Raw genomic sequence first — 19379 nt, 5'->3', positions numbered from 1 at the left:
CCGGAAGTGATCTCTCTCTCTCTTGCGCGCGTGTACGTCACTCATTGTTGACACCAGAACCTATGCACAGAACAGAGATTGTAGGTAGGACGGCTAATAGAAACTCATCCGGGAGAGAGAGAGAGAGAGAGAGAGAGAGAGAGAGAGAGAGAGAGAGAGAGAGAGAGATCACTTCCGGCGCTTTACGGCGCTTGATTAAGTAAACAGATCACTTGGACGTGTTTGTGTAAAAGAGATAAAACGATATAAATACTGTTCGTTTTATCACACAAACCGCTTGTTTCGTGTCTTAGGCCATCAGTGTGCACTTATGATGGGGAATTGTTTAATTTGGACTTCTCTCTGCATGCTTTTGGAGACAGTGCCTATAGACCTGCATTATATGACTGACAGACAAGAACGGTTTGACCTAAAAATATCAAAATTGAAACTACAGCGGAGACAAAGACACCGACATCTTGGATGCACTTCAGGTAAGATAAAACATACCAACATTTCATTTCAGAGTGAACTATCCCTTTAATAAAGATTGATATTTAGTTTATTTTTTACAAAATGTCACAACACAAACTCAATGGTTCAGGGTTAGGGTTTGACAAGCTGACAGAAGTGCGTTAGACACGATGATACTAGTTTGACTTTGTCTCAACACAAGACTCTTCTAAAAAAAGACAGACTATGGCGTACGGTTTTATTAAAATGCCAGAAGGACCTGGAGCAGAACACAGGGTTTGTTCCAGTTAACTAACTTAATATTCACAAAGCACCTCGTTTTTACTAATGCTGATCTGATGTCAAGTGAACTCTCCCTTTAAGTTTAATGTGGTCCTGCATATTCAGACCCTTGACTAACTCTTTCATTGACTATATGGATATTGGATATTTAAAAAAAAAAAGGACTTGAAGACTTATTTTATCAAGCTTTTGGCGTTTGATATTAGGTCTGAGAACTGAGTGATTGGCTTTATGATTTTCTTGGTGTCATGTTTTGATGTTATTTTAATGTTTCTATTAGGGCTGTGCGATATTGAAGAAAAATGCGATATGCGATAACTCCTTAAATAATGCGATATTCGATATGCGATACGATAATGCTTAAAGTGTGTAAAATAAACTTCAATTATCTTTAAAATATATTTAAAATGAAATAACCTACATGTGTTTCACATTCTTTTTATGACAAGAAAACATCCTTCTAACTTGTGAAAGTGAACATCAGTGTTTTACTGTAGCATAAGAAGTGTTATTTTAACATCAGTGTAAACCACAGGGGTTCAGGTTATCCTACATTAGATTTATTTAATAAAAGATACTGAATCATAAAATATAGGCTAAAAATAAAACATTGCTTAGTTTTCACTGTATGAATTAAATATATCCTGATACTTATTAAAGCTAAAATAACTTTGTCTTTTGTTCATGACCCCATTTATTGCAAGCTGTTGCGATATGCATATTGCGATATATACATTTGCGATATTTCGATAAATTCGATATATTGCGCAGCCCTAGTTTCTATGTATTTTAGAGATATTTACTATTTATGGACAGCACTTTGGTCCATTCTAATGGTTTTGAAAGTGCGTTATAAATAAAAGTTGAGTTGAGATATTATGAATATTGCATTGTTTGATATTTCAATGCACTGAAGCTTAATTCCAGTCTCCTTTCCCCAAGCGTCTGACCACAACATGATGATAAGAAGCAGCTCCACCATCACCGTATGGCACATATGCTTTGTAAAGTGTGGCCACACATTTCACTTTGAATTTCGGTGCAAAAATCCAGGTTTTTAGTGATATTTCAGCGAGAGAAGCACTATACTTTTCACTTTAGATATAGTATAAGTGTAAAATGTCAGGCGCTACACCTTCTTCTGTATTAATGGCTTTGTGTGGCTCTTTTCCTGACGTAGCAGTGTGTCATGCAGCTCTTAATGTGTCCAGCTTTGACTAAGATACTTGCGCTGAGATTTGGGGAACGTTTACACGACAACGATGCACTAAAAATGTGAATACAACTAGAGCCGCTGTATTCTGCCTCCAGGCCAGGAGATGGAGATGTCACTTAGTAAAGAAACACTACTCGCCTGTAGACTGAACACGTGATACGCATGACGTCTGCGTTTTTAATAGTTTTCAAAAACTTGCACTTTGAATCCCGTATTCAAAAGTTTGTGTTTTCGACACGGTATTGTAAATGCACGACCAAAACTTACACAAATGTTCTTCTCGTGTGAACGGCTCCTCATAGTTCCCTATATTAAATTCACTTTATTTTTGCCTTATTATTTTTTGTATTATTTCCCTTCTGGGTTCCATTTTAATGCTTAATTTAAAGTATAGTTATATAAAAAACATGTTTTTATGAATTGAAATCATGACGACAATTTATTAAAAGTTTAACAAAAATAAAATCCAAATGTTTAACTATCCATGTCAAAATCCATGTCTAATTAGTTGAATTTATAAAACTATATATATATTTAGGGATGGGCAACGATTAACCGCATCCAAAATAAAAGTTTGTGTTTAAATAATATATGTGTGTGTGTACTGTACTGTGTATAATTATTTTGTATATATAAATACACACACATGCATGTATATATTTAAGAAAAATTTGTTATTTATATATAAAATATTTATACTTGTATATAATATAAATTATGTATAAATATATACATGCAAATAGTTCTTAAATATATGTATATGTGTGTATTTATATATACAAAATAATTAGCCTATACACAGTACACACACATATATTATGTAATCACAAACTTTTATTTTGGATGCGAATAATCGTTGCCCATCCCTAAGTGTGTGTGTTATACAATAGTGCACTATGAAATGTTTTTTTATTACAAATCTATTATCAAAAGGTGTAACAACACCAAGGCATTAAACATGAACAATTTAGCCTAATTAATCTCTAATCAAATGAAAATGAACAAATCCTGGTTACACTTTATTTTAAGGTGACACCGTTACAGTGTAATATTAATTAAACATGTACTTAACTACTTATGGTTTTGGTTTAAGGTTAGTAATTATGCATCATTTACTGTTATTACTAGTAAGTATGTGTAGTAAAGCGTAACTACGTCACATTAAAATAGTGTTACCCAAATCCTTTTATTTTCTGCATTACTGAAATCATAGATCCGTAGGTTTACTTCAAGCATTATTATTATAATTATTTATTATTAGTATTAGTCTGAACAAGGTTTCAAGCACGGTCTGTGCATCATAAGGTCTGGTGGTGTGTAATGCAGTTTATTCTGTCAGGAATCGCCCACCTGATCCGGACGAGCATTTGCATTTACATTTAATCATTTCTCCAGCGTCTGTCTGACATGTAGAGCGATCCATCACCGTTCACTGTTCCTGCGTGGAGTCAGATAAACTGGAATGCTAGCGGATAGCTTCAGTTATCACACACACACACACACACACACACACACACACACACACACACACACACACACACACAGCTCAAGCCTGCTATCTGCTGTTTATGATCATTAGTCATGTATTGTGGGCATCATGGCGGAGAATGAAGAATAATCATATTTCTTCTCTCCCCTTTATTACTCATGCTTGCAATTTTACTTTTAGTAGAAAATAATAATCTTTAGCCAGTGTTTCGTGAATATCAGACTCTAGTCTATGAATCTGGGAGAATCTCATTCAGATCAGCTCAGGTTTATTTGTATAGCGCTTTTCACAATACTGTTATCAGTCAGAGATGAGTGCATCAATGCCAGTGATATACAGATATTACTATATGATTAGTTGTCTTGTCTCGATTATTAAATATCCATCTGATCAGTTATTTAATGTAACCGTGATTATTGCGCTCTTTAAAGAGGCACAATGTGGAGATAGACCAAAAGACATAAGCCCCTTAAACACACACACACACACACACACACACACACACACACACACACACACACACACACACACACACACTCACACTCACACTCACACACAATATTTAAAGTTCACTTAGGGTTAGTTCACTCAGAACTGTAAACTCTGTCAGTAATGACTCTCCCTCATGTTGTTCCCAGTCAGACGTTCCTTCATCTTCGGGACACTAATGAAGATATTAGTGATTAAATCTGAGCGCTGTCTCACTCCTCCAGAGGCTTCTGTTGTAATTGAAACTTGCCGGCCCAGAAAGTTCACATCAAACTGGCCAATCACAGACAAGGCCATAATATACGTCAGAACGGAGGCTCACTATTGGCCAGCATCGCACACATGACCAGCGTCGGCCAATAGTGAGCCTCCGTTCTGACGTACAGAAGCGCTGCTGTTCACTGCACTGCCAAATGTATATTATGGCCTTTTCTGTGATTGTCCAGTTTGTTGTGAATGAGATTGTTTCAGTTATTTACAGAATTATGTGATAACTTATATAATTAAAGTTGTTAGTGACAACTTACAAAGTATTGAATTAATCACAATAATTTCTGACAATTATTTAATGAACGATGCACACAAAAAATGTATGTCAAAAATCCCTAAAATTAAAAACAATCACTCGAATTATCGCAATTATTTTCTTAGACGATTGACCATTCGCAAAGACCCGCCCCCCTTAGTTACTGTCGCTATGTCCGACAAGCCACGCCTCTCTCACACACACACACACACCATGTTCTCACGCAGTGAAAAACACATCGCGGAGCAGAGAGACACAGACCAGATTACTTTTGATATTAAACAAAGTCTAACCTTTCAAATTTGGTAATTTTTAAAAAGAAATGTAAACAATAAATACCATTTTGTAGTTGTTTAATGTGTCTGTCATTTATAGCATCAAATAAACATGAATGAACATCAGAAGGAATGTTGTTTTAACCGCGGAAAGACGTCAGTACACTCCGCTTCTCAAGTTCAAATCCTCCAATGTTAATCTACTAACTCTCCTGACTGCTTTGTCGGACAAAATGGCGGATGGCGAATTATGATTGGTCAGATCACCTGTCAATCAAGCTCCCTGGGAAGGGTCAATTAATCATCAGTCAAATGTCATAATCATGAGAGCTCTAGTCATGTATGCAGTTAAACCCAGTGAATGTATATAAAGATAATATTAAGTCAAGTCATCTTCATTTATATAGTGCTTTTAACAATGTAGATTGTTTCAAAGCTGCTTTACAGAGATAAACGTATAATTTAAGGTAACAGATTGTTTTGTCTTTATAGCGGTTCTTGAATAATGTTATTTTCCAGCTAAAGTTAGTTTTGATTGATTCACTTCCGTCGCAACGAGTTATTAAATTAGAGACCGCTAAGACGACACCGCTCTCTCTACACAGACTTTAAACGCGAACCTGTGAGAAACACTGATGGCGCTCACGTTTTGATACAGAATTATATCACTTCGGGGTAGATACCCGAACTCGAAATTATCCGACAAAGCTTTATCTGTAAAGTGGTAAAGGGATCCTTCACAGTATATATATATATATATATATATATATATATATATATATATATATATATATATATCAGGATATTTCTGTATATAGAAAATACAGAATTAAGATATATTTTGCATAAGAAGCACAAAGCCTGTTTTCAATGTTTTTTATGTTTTTTTCATAGATTTTCCCCTTAAATGTACACCATTGTATGAGTTGGTTGACTATTTTGTAGGGATGTCCAGATCAGGTTTTTTTGCCTCCGAATCATTTGATTTTGAGTATCTACCGATACCGAGTCCCGATCCAATACTTCTATAATACATAAAAAAAGAATAAAGAAGAGCGAAAAAACAGATCCAGGATGTTCCTTATTTTTTATTTAATTCACCTTATTTTAACATTCAACAACTCTGTTAACAAACAGAGCACTTCTGTGAGGTAGCTTGAACAATCAAGTAATGAATAACATAAATTCTTCACTTTTGGTGATGTCCACTGTGTGGAGTCAGAAGGGTCTAACTCTGTGCCACAGCAAAACTATAGGGATCTCCCAGTCACGTGACCCCTAGCCGCGTGTCAGCCATTTTGACGGAATACATCCGTCAGCTACTCAGTGGCAATGGATCTATTATTAGGGTTGTGTAATATATATTATTATTATACTTATAATATAGTTATTAGTATAATTATTTTATAATTAGCCTAAGTATTTGCAATACTTTGCACTACAGTATTGATATAATTGCGTGCGCAAAATATCTCAATATTGAACAGAATCTATTTTTTCCCCCACCACTAACGTTATCTATTATTAGCGCAGCGGCCTTCACGTCATATCATCGCACTTATTAGCATCAGAAAAAGATACAAGAGGAAGATAAAGGAATTAGGAATCAAAGATCCATAATATGAAGCACCACAAGTTCTTTTTTACAGGCATTAAATGTGTAGAAAAACTTCCTGACATTGAGTTCGGTGACATTTACAGCTAACGTTACCTTATTCACTTCCCATCACGCTAACGTTACACCGGAGCTTCATTAAAAGCATAGCAGGCTATCGGTAGCTATCATGAGTCCGGCTGGGTCAGCAACTATTTGATTTGGACACCAGCGGGGAAGGAGTTTTCAATCACCGCAAGGTTGGTCAATGTATTTTAATCACCAAATTATAGTGACGTTAACGTTACCTGTAATCATTTTTAAACTGAGTTTACAAGGAAAAACACAAAACAAAATCACCTGTTTATTGCCACCAACCACTTGTTTCTCCGTTTTATTTCTTTTGGGATAGGGTATAAATATATTCCTTTTGTATGATCACGTATCTGATCGCAACTGCAAAGCATCGCTCGGGTATGATAGGAATATTTCGCGACGAGCTGTAGTATCACCGGCGGTTTAGCATTTTCTATTCCGTCAAGATGGCTGCTCCAAATGGCGAGACGTCACGCGGGACGTCCCTATAGATGTGTTAAAAAATAATGAGAATATAGGCTATATACATATCGGGAGGTAACGTCCGATGCATAAATGAAAGGCTGCACAACAAAGACCTCTTGATCCAGAGAGTTGGCAGGATAGTTATAATCATGATCCGCATCTCCAGCCATGAAACATTTGTCATTCTGTCTATTTATTTACAGCAGTTATTGAGTTGTGTTGTGTTCAGTGATGTTGTGTGCCGGATGTGCAGTGCATGTTTGTGTGCGGTCTAATTGACTCTGAATGCGGACTGCATTATTTATGATGTGCGCTGTGAGTGTTTGCCTCTTAGGCTTCCCAGACAATGTTCAGGCCACTAAAGAGTTCATTTACATCTCACAAGAGCCCACTAATGATCCAGGAATTCATTTCAAACTCTCTGTTTTCTCTTTTTTGAGCCGCAAGGCATCATTTGTTCTCATCAGCATGGATAGTGGGTCTGCTGTGTATTGTCATCGCTCTAATTCATGCTTGGACTCGGAGGATCTGGTATTAATAACCAAGTCCAGCTCTTCAGAAACACTTCAGATGGCGTTGTGCATTTACTGTGGTTTCACAGGTTTGTGCTGCTTCATCTAATCTGTGCATCTCAAAGGACGTTACAAGACAAAACCAGCAAGTGTAATGCAGAAGCAATATAATTGTTGTGTGATTAATAAATAAGGCAAATGTCTTCTGATTATAGAAGGATTGTGAGTTTTAATTAAGCCTAAAATGCCTGTAATAGTGCTAAGGGACAAAAACATGTACAGATCAAACCTCACCCCGAAATCAAGACAATAAATAATATTTTAAACTGAAGAAAATGCACTTTTGACAACCAAAAATTACCCCAAATTCTAATTGCAATTCTTATTATTCTCATAATGTTTTTTACTTTACAGTTAAAATGCAAAAAAAATATATATATACCGTATTTTCCGGACTATAAGTCGCATCAGTAAAAAATGCGTCACGAAAACCCCCCAAAAAAACACATAAGTCGCATTTATTTAGAAATTTATTCCACAAAATCCAAGACCACGAACAGACATTTAATCTGAAAGGGAACACATGAACAGTTATTCAGCTGCACAATAGCATAAGGAACATATACCTGAGGCTGAATAGGTTAAACTAACATTAGCCAGCAAGTCCAACAAGTTACCGGTCAGCAAGTTCACCAAGCTCCCGATCTCACTCCTCAACTCTGTACACTTCATCCTCGGTGTCGCTTCTGATCAACTCCGCTAACTAGAGCGCCCTCTCGCGGCTGTAGACGGTAATGTTTCCTCTTGGTTCATCTCAGTCAGTATGAATTAATGTTGATATATAAGTCGCACCTGACTATAAGTCGCAGGACCAGCAAAACTATGAAAAAAAGTGCGACTTATAGTCCGGAAAATACGGTATATATATCATTTAACATCTTGATTACATGTTATGATCTCAAAAATGACTAAATTAAATATGCATGGATGAAGTATTCCTAAGTCCAGGAAAATGCATTCATTTGGCTTGTATTGTATGTACATTTTATATATTCAGCCAAAAAGACTTGTTTGGAGTGACAGCAATCCCACATAATGGAGATTAGCATGATAATGATGTGTTTTTGGACATTTCACTTAGTCTGAAGAAAGAGGACGGTATATTTATTATGTAGAACAGATCGAGGCCGCTTCGTACGAGATGGACCTTTCTCAACGCCAGCTTTTCAGAATAAACCCTTTCTTTCAGAATCATTCAAATCATTATCCAAACCTAAACTACTAGTAGGATGAGAAACACTGACTCTAGATCAGCAGCTGCAAGCTAACTAATGAGTGTCCTAAATGTGTCCAAAAACATTTTAAAAAACAGTTTGTACATTGATTTTATTGACTTTAAGTAACTTAATTTTTTTGTAAAAAAGAAAAGAAATGAATACTTTTATTCCGCTTGAGCATTAAGGTCTCGGAGAAACAGAAGAGCAGCAGATCTCTCCTCTGTGTGTGTGTTGTACATCTCAGTGCGATGCATTACTGAACAGGGAAAAGTGTAGGGCGGGACTTGATTCTGTGTATCGGTTGCTGATTGGATGATGAGATGTTGGCGTGGCACTGGTGAGTGTATGCAGATGAGCGTGAGCTTGCAGGGGCGGAGTTTAAGTGGAGTTAAAGTCCGCGTGAACCGGAAGTTGCAAACGACTTTTCTCAAGTGTTGTGACGCATTTCCAAATGAAAGGGAATATTGAACAGAGGGCAGGGTTTTACTTCAGCGCTCCTCCTCTCCATCTCTCGCCCGTAGCAGAGTAACGGTTTGAGGGGAGTGACTAAGCGTTTAAACAACCCAAGTTCTCATGCCTATGTCATCAGAAAAAAAGAACCATTCCAGACCCGGAAGTAACTTTTCAGACTTTGATTAAAGATAACTTCGGCAAACAATTTTTTTCCGTGTATTAACTTGCACGGATTAATTGTTCACCACAAGACTAGTAATATCCGCTAACAAAGTAAATAGGGTCAATTTTGATTTCATGCCGACTTTAATGATTGGAGAGAAGACTGATGTTTCCACGAACAATTTCTATTTGAAAGAAATGCTGTTCTTTTGTACTTGCTATTCTTCAAAGAGTCCTGAAATAAAATCGCGGTTTCTATGCAGCAACACAACTGTTTTTAGCATTGGAAATAATCAGGAAATGTGTGTGTATATACCCTTAAAGAGGTCCTGTTAGGTTTTTCCCATGTTCATCTTTCTTTAGTGTGTAGTGTTGCTGTGTGATCATCAGAAAGCTCCAGTTCTTCTCTATATCAGTGTCAGTGTTTCTGAACTCCTGAAACGCCTCCATTGTAGTTTCTTCCGGGAATGAACACGTCACAATATTCCTCATTATAATAATTAATACGCAGAATAAAGGGGGGGGGCCTGGTTGAGTTAGCTAGTAGTGTGTTAAACTGGCGGTTATGGTAATTAGGGGCGGGACATTTCCCAAACACCCTTGAAGCGCTCGACCAATCACAATACACTGCTCCAGCCGGCCAATCAGAGCACAGTGTGCTTTTCAGAAGGAGGGGCTTCATAGAGGCAGGAAGTAAACAGAGCGTTACTGACAGACTGGGAAGAGAGGAGCCGCAACAATGGAGATTATGAGGAGAATAATCAACATTTCAAGCAGGAAAACCTGTTCTAGTGGAGCCTGAAAACTACAGCAAGAGTTTGTAAAAAGGCTTAAAGGTTGTGTAGGTAAGAATTGTCTAAAGAACTTTTTTTCAAATTGGCTTAAACTGTCTTTATATACCAATACATAATTAAAATGTAAGTACTTTGAAAAAGAGAGTATAAAGATTGAGTGACTCTAGTGTATTTAATCTTCAAAAAACACAGCTCATTAATTCCTACCGGGACGAAACAAGTGATTGGCTTGCGCGACTGTCACTCTCCGTCGCCATGACTACCGCCGCTATTACTGGCTCCGCCCACGTGCGCGCAGTCGCGCACACCGTTTTTAGGTGGGAGTGAATGGAATTAATGAGCTGTGTTTATTGAAGATTAAATACACTAGAGTCACTCCGTTTTTTATACTCTCTATTTCAGAGTACTTGCATTTTAATTATGTATTGGTATATAAAGACAGTTTAAACAAATTTGAATAAAAGATTTTTTAGACAATTCTGACCTACCCTACCTTTAATACGGTCTCTATAAATGGGCCTGATGATACTCTATACTTTTCTCCCTATAGTAGCTATAGATGTGTGTGTAATATACAGAAGTCTATACAGCGATCAACAGCAGATCTGACGGGTCATGATAACATCGAGACGAGAGACTGCCACTGTTGCTGTTTGTGAAATAAGAATTCAGGCCTGAAAGGGTTAAAACTAAAAAATAGTTTAACTTTTTTTTAAAGAGTCTCTTTGCTCACCAAGGCTGCATTTATTTGATCAAAAATACAGTTAAAACGGTAGTATTGTAAAATATCATTACAACTGTTTTCTATGTGAATATATAAATAGTAAAGTGTAATTTATTCCTGTGATCAAAGCTGAATTTTCAGCATCATTACTCCTTCAGAAATTATATCAGATTATTATTACTGTTGAAAAAGGTTCTGCTGCTTAAAATTTTTCTGGAAACTTTGATACTTAAACAGCGGTGGTAAGATTTAAAAAAAAGAAGAGATAAATTAATATTGTATTCATCAAATATGCATTAAATTGATCAAAAGTGACAGTAAAGCGAGTATAATGTTACAAAAGATTTCAACACTGTACATCAAACACTAGTGTATCAAACTGGCTTGTGATTTGACAGTTACTCGTTAAAGTGCAGATAAATGGAGTTATTCTGTTAAAAGAAAGAAGTGATTCTGAACTGAAACGAGTCGTCAGTAATTCAGTCTCACTTCCTGATGCACCGGCGTAAGTTTGTAACTAATTTACATAATGCCCGTCTGTAGTCTTGATTGGCTGATCAGTGTGTCTTAGCTCCGCCCTCAAACACTGTAGTGTATCTGAGACTGGAAGAGTTCGGTTCGTGTTGTTCATGTCGAGAAGACGCTGTTTTCTGAGATTGAGACGGTAAAACCCACGCCATCGTTACTGTTCGTATCACTGTGATCAAGAGCTGAGATTCAGATATGATAATGAGCGTTTGCTTTGACCAATCACAGCAGAGCAGCTCTCAGAGAGGCGGAGCTTAGAGAGACTGAATCTTCGAATGAAGCGTTTCAGAGACTGAGAGGAAAGAGCTGACGCTGCAGTGATTATGAGGACATTAAACTGTTTTTGACCTTGGATGTGTTTAAACCTGTTGTAGGAGACTGTAAAGCAACATTATGAACCTTTAAAATAGCAATAGAGGCACTTTGTAATTAATTGTGAAATGTATTAACAATGTTTTGAGTGAAAATATTTTTTTTACCCATGTTTTTCTAGCAAAAGCTGCTCCCGGTGGCAGTGCTATACGTAGCAGATACTACAGTTATTACAGAATAAGAGTACGCCTGTGTTGATCAGACAGTGAAGCTCTCGTCTGTCCTCTCTGCTGTGGCAGATACAGAAACCATTGAACTGAATGAGACTTTATAAATAATAAATCAAAGCAGATGGAGAGACAGAGAGGCAGTATTTAGTGTTTCATCTCCTAGCTTTCGGTTTGTATCAGAATAATTCAGTGTCACAGTAACACTAATGATGAACTTCAGAAGTATTGTTTAAAAGCTATAGAAAGGTCACTATATAGGATAAATGTATTCTGTTTAATCCAACATTGTTTAAAGGATAATTCCGGTATTTAACACCTTGAGTCTATATTGTAGTTTGTTTTGGATGAACAAGAGTGGTGGACAACATTTTTTTGACAATGGTTCCTCTCTCGAGTTTTTGACTATAATAGAATTGGCCATGGACCCATTTAACATTGGAGTCAATGGGCATGTCCGAAAATGTCATTAAAACAGCCAATAATGTTCATTTACAAAACTGTTAAACTCACCGAGTGGTTAGTGGTGTTCGTTGATGATTATAAACAATATATCTTCGCAATATATGATTCCAATCCGTTTATTTTGCTATAGTGGAACTATTTTTTCAGACACTTCACAACCGTGTAACTTCCGCTCAATATTTGAATCTGAAGCGTTAGCACACTCCCGACCACTTGATGGCGATAACCGATGTTTATGTCTCGCGGGACACTCACGGTCACAGTCGAGTTCAACTTCATATTGCACTGGTCAGTGGTCACGTCTTTCAATATTTTCAAGGTTTTGTTTGTTTATTTGGCTTACTCTCCCGGAGCACAGTTGCTCTGCTCGCTAGCCTTATGAGAAACGGAAGCGAGCAAAAAGACGACATCGACCAAATGTAAACAGCCCCCTTTCCGTTTCCGGTAGCGCATTAATATTAACGAGCACTCAGTCCTTCAACAGAATTCAATGGGATTTTACAATATGACGAATAAAACACGACAGAAACTGTATTTCGCAACACTTTTTGCTTCTGGAACATCAACGAACACCACTAACCACTCGGTGAGTTGCACACAGTTTTGTAAACGAACATTATTGGCTGTTTTAATGACATTTTCGGACATGCCCATTGACTCCAATGTTAAATGGGTCCATGGCCAATTCTATTATAGTCAAAAACCCGAGAGAGGAACCATTGTCAAAAAAATGTTGTCCACCACTCTTGTTCATCCAAAACAAACTACAATATAGACTCAAGGTGTTAAATACCGGAATTATCCTTCAAGGAAACGGGGTTGGTCTCATGTGCTGCTCACTTCCAGTGTAACTGAAGGGTAATTAGCAACAACTTAATACAGTTGTTTAAAAAATGATTCATTTACATTGCCAGAAAACAAAAGTCACAAATGTATTTTTTTTTTTTTTATACATGAATATTATAATATAGCCTATTGCCTATAGTTCAGAGTTTTGATTATTTGTATGTTTTTACTTGTATTTTCAATTTCAAAGTTTCTCAAATAATTCCCTTGGTTTAATTGACTCTTTGTGAAATTAAGTACGTTACCCAAATGTCATAGTGTTTTTGATCAATGTCAATAGAAAATGACATTGATCTTCTTCAACTCGCACTGTGTGTTTGTGTGAGAAAGGTGATGTGTGATAATGTCAACACAAAAAGTTGATAATCTTATGTTTTCTTCTTTTGTAGGGAAATGAGGCAAGTTATCCCTTGGAAATGTGCTCGCATTGTAAGTACCATTAAGTTTATACCTAACTTGCATACAAAAGTAACTGGATAATGACACTAACTTTGCAATGCAGTGATAGAGCATCACAGTCCCGCCCACAGCCCGAGAGAGGTTTGGTGCCAGAAGTAAATTTCCTATTCATTTCTCCCATTGACTTTTGGAAAAATCCGTATCTAAAGAGTTTTAGAGCATGTCTGAGGATAACCAGCTACGGCTGAACTCATAAGCATACAACATATCATTTCGAGTGAAAAAAACGAAGAGAAAATCCCCAAAAAAGTCAAAGGTACAAGACTGTACACGTACATATTTTCATTTCCGAGCGAAGGCACTACTCGTACCATAAACCACCGCGCCTCACTGAAGTCGACTGAAGCCATAACTGCGAAAGAGCCTTTTGAATAAATCAATAATTTGACACAAAATATTAATTGAAAAGGAATTTATTGATTTAAAAACGGTTTATATGGCTTCCGCTAAAGAAAACAGTCCGTTCCGTCTCTACGGTTAGAATCCTGCTTCCATGGCAACGCTCTGTTTTTCACGGACCTTCGTGGGGTTTAACCAGACAGTTACACGACTTCCACCAATCAGATGCATCACTGTGGGATTGTGGGATTGTGGGTAATGAAGTACTTATCTAAGACATCGCGAATAAAAGGCATTTATCTCAAAACAAGGTTAGTGCCCCATGAACTTTTGGCGTTTATATGAGCATATACAATCACTTAGTACAGCCGTAGCTGGTTTTAAGTCTACCATGTATGGTTACGTTTTTATGGCGTATACCCCAACTGTCAATGGAGAAATTGTATTGAATTCTTACTTCCGGCACCGGCTGTGGGCGGGACTGTGACAGAGCGTACCGCATCATAATCTGAAGGCCACGCCCACATCGGGGGGGGAAACAATCCAACTAGTGTTGTCACGGTACCAAAATTTCTGTATTCGGTACCGATACCTGTGAAAATCCACGGTTCTCGGTACCAATTTCGGTACCAAAGCTAATTTAGATTAAATTTGCATAATATTAAAGTGTATATCCATTAGATAACATTAGATACAATGACCTAACAATAGTTATATACACTGAAGCAATTATTCTCCTTGGGGTAATTTAAAAATGTAGCCTGATACATTTTTTAAATCAAAAGTTGTATCTGTTCATGAACAATCAAGTGTTTGTATTAAATAACATTCACAAGCATACATTAATGTTGTAAAAATATATTGTTCACTCAATGTGTTGATGTTAGATAAGGCATTAAGTAATGTTAATGAATGGTATCTTATTGTAGTGTTACCAACTAAACAGGAGAACTTGTTTTATTTGATTGACTGTCCTTTTATCTAATCCAAAACTGCGGTCATATTTAAAAGGCCTTTTAAACTAGATACAACCGCACACGATACCACTTTAGGGGCCGTTCACATATCGCGTTTTATGCGCGTGCAAATTCGTTATTTCGCGGCTTATAATAGAAGCACCTCAACAGGTCATGTGACAAAAACCAGCGGCCTTTCCGTAACAACATGGAAAGCTCGGCCGAACAGCTGATCATACCTGTACAGGGCGGCTTTTTATTTCTCATCTCAATGAATATATCTAATAGTAAAGCTAATGCAAGGGCTAGAAATCAATTAATTCTTTGATGATACTTCCAGGTCATCATGGAGAGCGCAGTTTGCACGAGTTTGCACCGCTTTCTCCTCTCCACAAGCGCGTGCTTTCCCGTTGCGTCTGCCGTTGCTATGCAACCATGAACAGAGGCGCGCCTGCCGCCTGGAAAACGAATTTGCACGTGCAAAAAACGCGCTATATGAACGTCTCTTTCCTCCTTTCTTGTCAACAAGTGGATTCAGAGCCACCGCATTAGCAGCGCCGCCGGTCGCCATGTCTCAGTGTGTTTATGAAGAGGACGCAACTGTGTACCGTTCGGACAGCGAACTAATAACCGGATTAACCCGATACTTCAGTACCACCGGTACTTAAGAAAAGCTGGTACCGTAACCATTTATTTTTTTTAGTACCGAAATGGTACCGAAGTACCGGGTCTTTTGACAACACTAAATCCAACCGTCTCCATTGACTCTGCATTGACAGAAAAATGGCTAAAAGCTGCTGTGTGACGAGGTGTACAGCAAACAAGCTAAGAAACCCAGAAATACGTTTTTATAAGCTGTCGACCCCAAAAAACGGACTTAAAAGTGGATCAGGCTGGAGCGAATGGGTAAACTGTGGGATCCTGACACTCAGTATGCACTAGAAACACAGTTTCGTGAGCAGTGAGTTAAACATTTGGTCACTGGTGAGTCAAATATCCAAATGTCAGTTTTATATATGATATTTCTGTAAGATAAGCGATCCTGTGTTGCCGATGACGTTCTCCTCCAGCGGCGTACGCTAGTTCTCAGAGTAATGAGACATGTTACGCTCTTCAATCCACTTTTATGTCCTTAAACACTCGTTTTTTGGGGTCGACAGCTTATAAACACTTATTTCTGGGTTTCTGAGCTTGTTTGCTGTACACCTCGTCACACAGCAGCTTTTAGACATCTTTCTGTCTTTAGTTAGAAGCAAGAAATGACAAGGAGGAGGAGCCTCTCACAATGCAGAGTCAATGGAGGCGGGTGGAGTGTCCCCCCCCCCCCCCCCGATGGGGGCGTGGCCTAAATACCGTATATACCCGAATATAAGACGTGGCCTAAATACGCTGTCTCTATTGAACTGAGTTGATCTGAATAATGACACTTTTGCCTTTCTAGAGCTCTGAACTTGAATTGAATGCGTCTCATATTTGAGTCTGTTATTTTAGGGAAACATTCAACATTTTATAAAGCCTGTTGAACTATTGCAAATCTATTTCAATGTATTAAGTTCTCTAAAGTGCTGATGGTGACTGAAATGTGATGAATCGGTAGCGGTGGAAAGCGTGTCAAGTCAAGCTCGTCTCCAGAGACGCTGCTAAGGCTTATTTTTAGCTCTGAAACTTTGTTTTAATTAGTTTTGCTTCCCTTTGATGTGTGAAGAGGAGGACAGTCTCCAGTCACGCTCCCGTCCCTGTGTGTGTGTGCTAGTTAAACTGGCTGAGATTAACCACGTGTGTGCCATGGTGAAGATACCTCATGCTAATAATGAGCTGTAGGGCTCGACGTGATGTCCGCACGAGCAAACCTGAAGAACACACTGGTGTGATGTACGGCTGGCGATATGACGACAAAATAAAATCTTGATATACCGACTTGTCAACTCAGAAACGTAACTACAAACGTGATTAAATTAGCATTCTCTGTATTAACCGTCTGGTTAAAGAAAGTCCCAAGTGCAGCAACCATGAAGTGATCAACATCATGGTTGTACATGTAAAACAAACGACTTGATAAATATCTATGCAGGAAAGCTGCATAAAGTATGAAGGCAAATATTGTGCTAATCTTAAAGTCCCCCTGTAGGCAATCATGTTATCCCTTAAAACTCACCTGTGATCACTAACAATTATATATTTAAGCTTTGGAAAAAATTCTTCATGCCTTAAAATATCTTGAATGTAACTCGACACCCTCGCCTCATTTAGTATATGCGGTTCTATGAATATGCAAATGAGCCCCGCCTCCACTCACTCACTCACTCACTCACTCAGAGATCCACTGGTTGACGATCACACGTTGATCTGATTGGTTACAAGGTAGTGTGTGACGTCAGAAACACCAGCGATTTCAAACCGTGTTTTTGAGACTGTCTTTGGGAGTTTTAAGGAGAAAATACTCAGCAATGCTGTCCACTTATGAACTTACACATGGTGTGTCTTATTAAAGCACATTAAAAACACCATATAGACACATAAACTACATTTAAAATCTGGATTTTTATAGGGAAACATATCCTATATGTTCAGAAATATTATGAAATAAGAAAAAAGCCAAAAAAGTAGACATTCAGTTTTAGAGGTCACAGGTCACAGGACAGCTGTTCAATATCTGCAGATATTCTGGTTGAATCTCTCAAAAACATATCCAATTGATATTCATAAAATAAAAATTAAGAAAAAAAAAATAGGAAAATACATTTTGAATTGAAAATTAGGATCAGCATTGTGCTTTTATGTTCAAGAAAATCAAAGGAATAGTTCTTCTAAAAACTCATAATCTCATAATCAACGTATCCTCATTCTGTGTGCTAGTAATATACTAATATAGTCACTGTTTCCCATGCGATATCAGTGGATGCAGACGATGACGTGTGTCAGGAAGTTTTCCACAGCTGCCTGAACTCGAGGATCATTGCAATTCAATCTTTGAGTCTCAAAGAGAACCAGATTTGTTCTTTATTATTGTTGGCCCCTCATTACTATAATACTGTACTTGTTTTATTTAAAGAAAACAATCAGTACAACTACAATATGTGTATTGTATATTCATTAAAATTACATTTCTTTCTTTTGTTTAGTTGATTTTACCAGAAATTGTCATTACTGAAAGGGTCTGGATGTTTTGCTTTTGAGCATTTATATAAAAATACTGAGATAAATGACTTGTTAATAATAATAATAATACATTGATTTTAGGCAGTACAACAAACATTACCAAGATATATAAATAATGAGAAAATGGGCCATAAAGGGGGGATTTTCATGCAAAACATTTGAATGATCCTAGAATAAGCTTCATTTTCTTCATCATTCATGCAAAAATTTTCATATAATTCTTATTTCTTCCTTTTGATTTCGAGGTGAAATCTTTTTTTGATGGACTCGCTCTTAAAGAAACCAAGTGCTAGAACAAGGTCTGCTATACTACATTTGGTGTTCACAAACATCTTCCAGAAGTCGTACACATGATAGTTCAGAACAGGAGTTAATCGTTTAGCCTGCTAATGCATGACCCACTTACAGGAGCATGTGTGGAGTAATGTGTGTCATGCTGGCATGTGGCCTCAGCCTCGCAAACGTGCCGGGCGTCCCTGAACACACTGACCAGCAGCACCTCAGGTCTTCCTCAGGTCTTCCTCAGGTCTTCCTCAGGTCACCCAGGCGGCGGGAGGGCGAGGTCAGGCTGGTGGCGGAGTCACATGATGGATCAGAAACTGGTCATGAGGAAAGCTCCATTCCTGCGTTCAAAACCAGAATTTATTTATACGTCCATCAAGATGATCCCCGTAACATAGGCAAAGCCTTTTCTGCATGGGGAAATTGAGTGTGAAGTATCAACTAATGTTCATGAGAAATTTAATTCTTTGTTATTTTATTTATTTATTTTTAAGGAACAAACTAATCATTTCAATCATCAATTGAAAAAAAACGTATGCGAGACGGGGTTGCAAAATGATGACGGGGGAAAAAACTGCACCAATAATACACCCATAAATAAAAATATTATACCTTAAATATAAGAAATGCACCAATAATACACCCATAAATACAAATATTAAACCTTAAATATAAAAACTGCACTAATAATACACCCATTAATATAAATATTAAACCTTAAATATAAAAACTGCACTAATAATACACCCATTAATATAAATATTAAACCTTAAATATAAAAACTGCACTAATAATACACCCATAAATATAAATATTAAACCTTAAATATAACAAATGCACCAATAATACACCCATAAATAAAAATATTAAACCTTAAATATAAAAACTGCACTAATAATACACCCATAAATAAAAATATTAGACCTTAAATATAAAAACTGCACTAATAATACACCCATAAATATAAATATTAAACCTTAAATATAAGAAATGCATTAA

The 19379-nt window shown here is 37.2% G+C and overlaps 1 protein-coding gene across 1 annotated transcript in view; it reads left to right on the top strand.

Annotated features, from left to right (window-relative positions):
- The window catches only part of ppp3r1a (protein phosphatase 3, regulatory subunit B, alpha a), a 39818-nt gene that overhangs the window by 1744 nt on the left and 18695 nt on the right, over positions 1-19379 (top strand). Inside the window, exon 2 of the mRNA XM_079634727.1 lies at positions 13575-13614. Coding sequence (XP_079490853.1) covers positions 13575-13614 — 40 coding nt within the window. The remainder of the gene's footprint in view (positions 1-13574; positions 13615-19379) is intronic.

This window comes from Phoxinus phoxinus (assembly GCF_949152265.1).
Source record: "Phoxinus phoxinus genome assembly, chromosome: 14".
NCBI lineage: Eukaryota > Metazoa > Chordata > Actinopteri > Cypriniformes > Leuciscidae > Phoxinus > Phoxinus phoxinus.
Note: the sequence above shows the minus strand (reverse complement) of the source record. Positions and strands in the feature narration are given on the sequence as shown.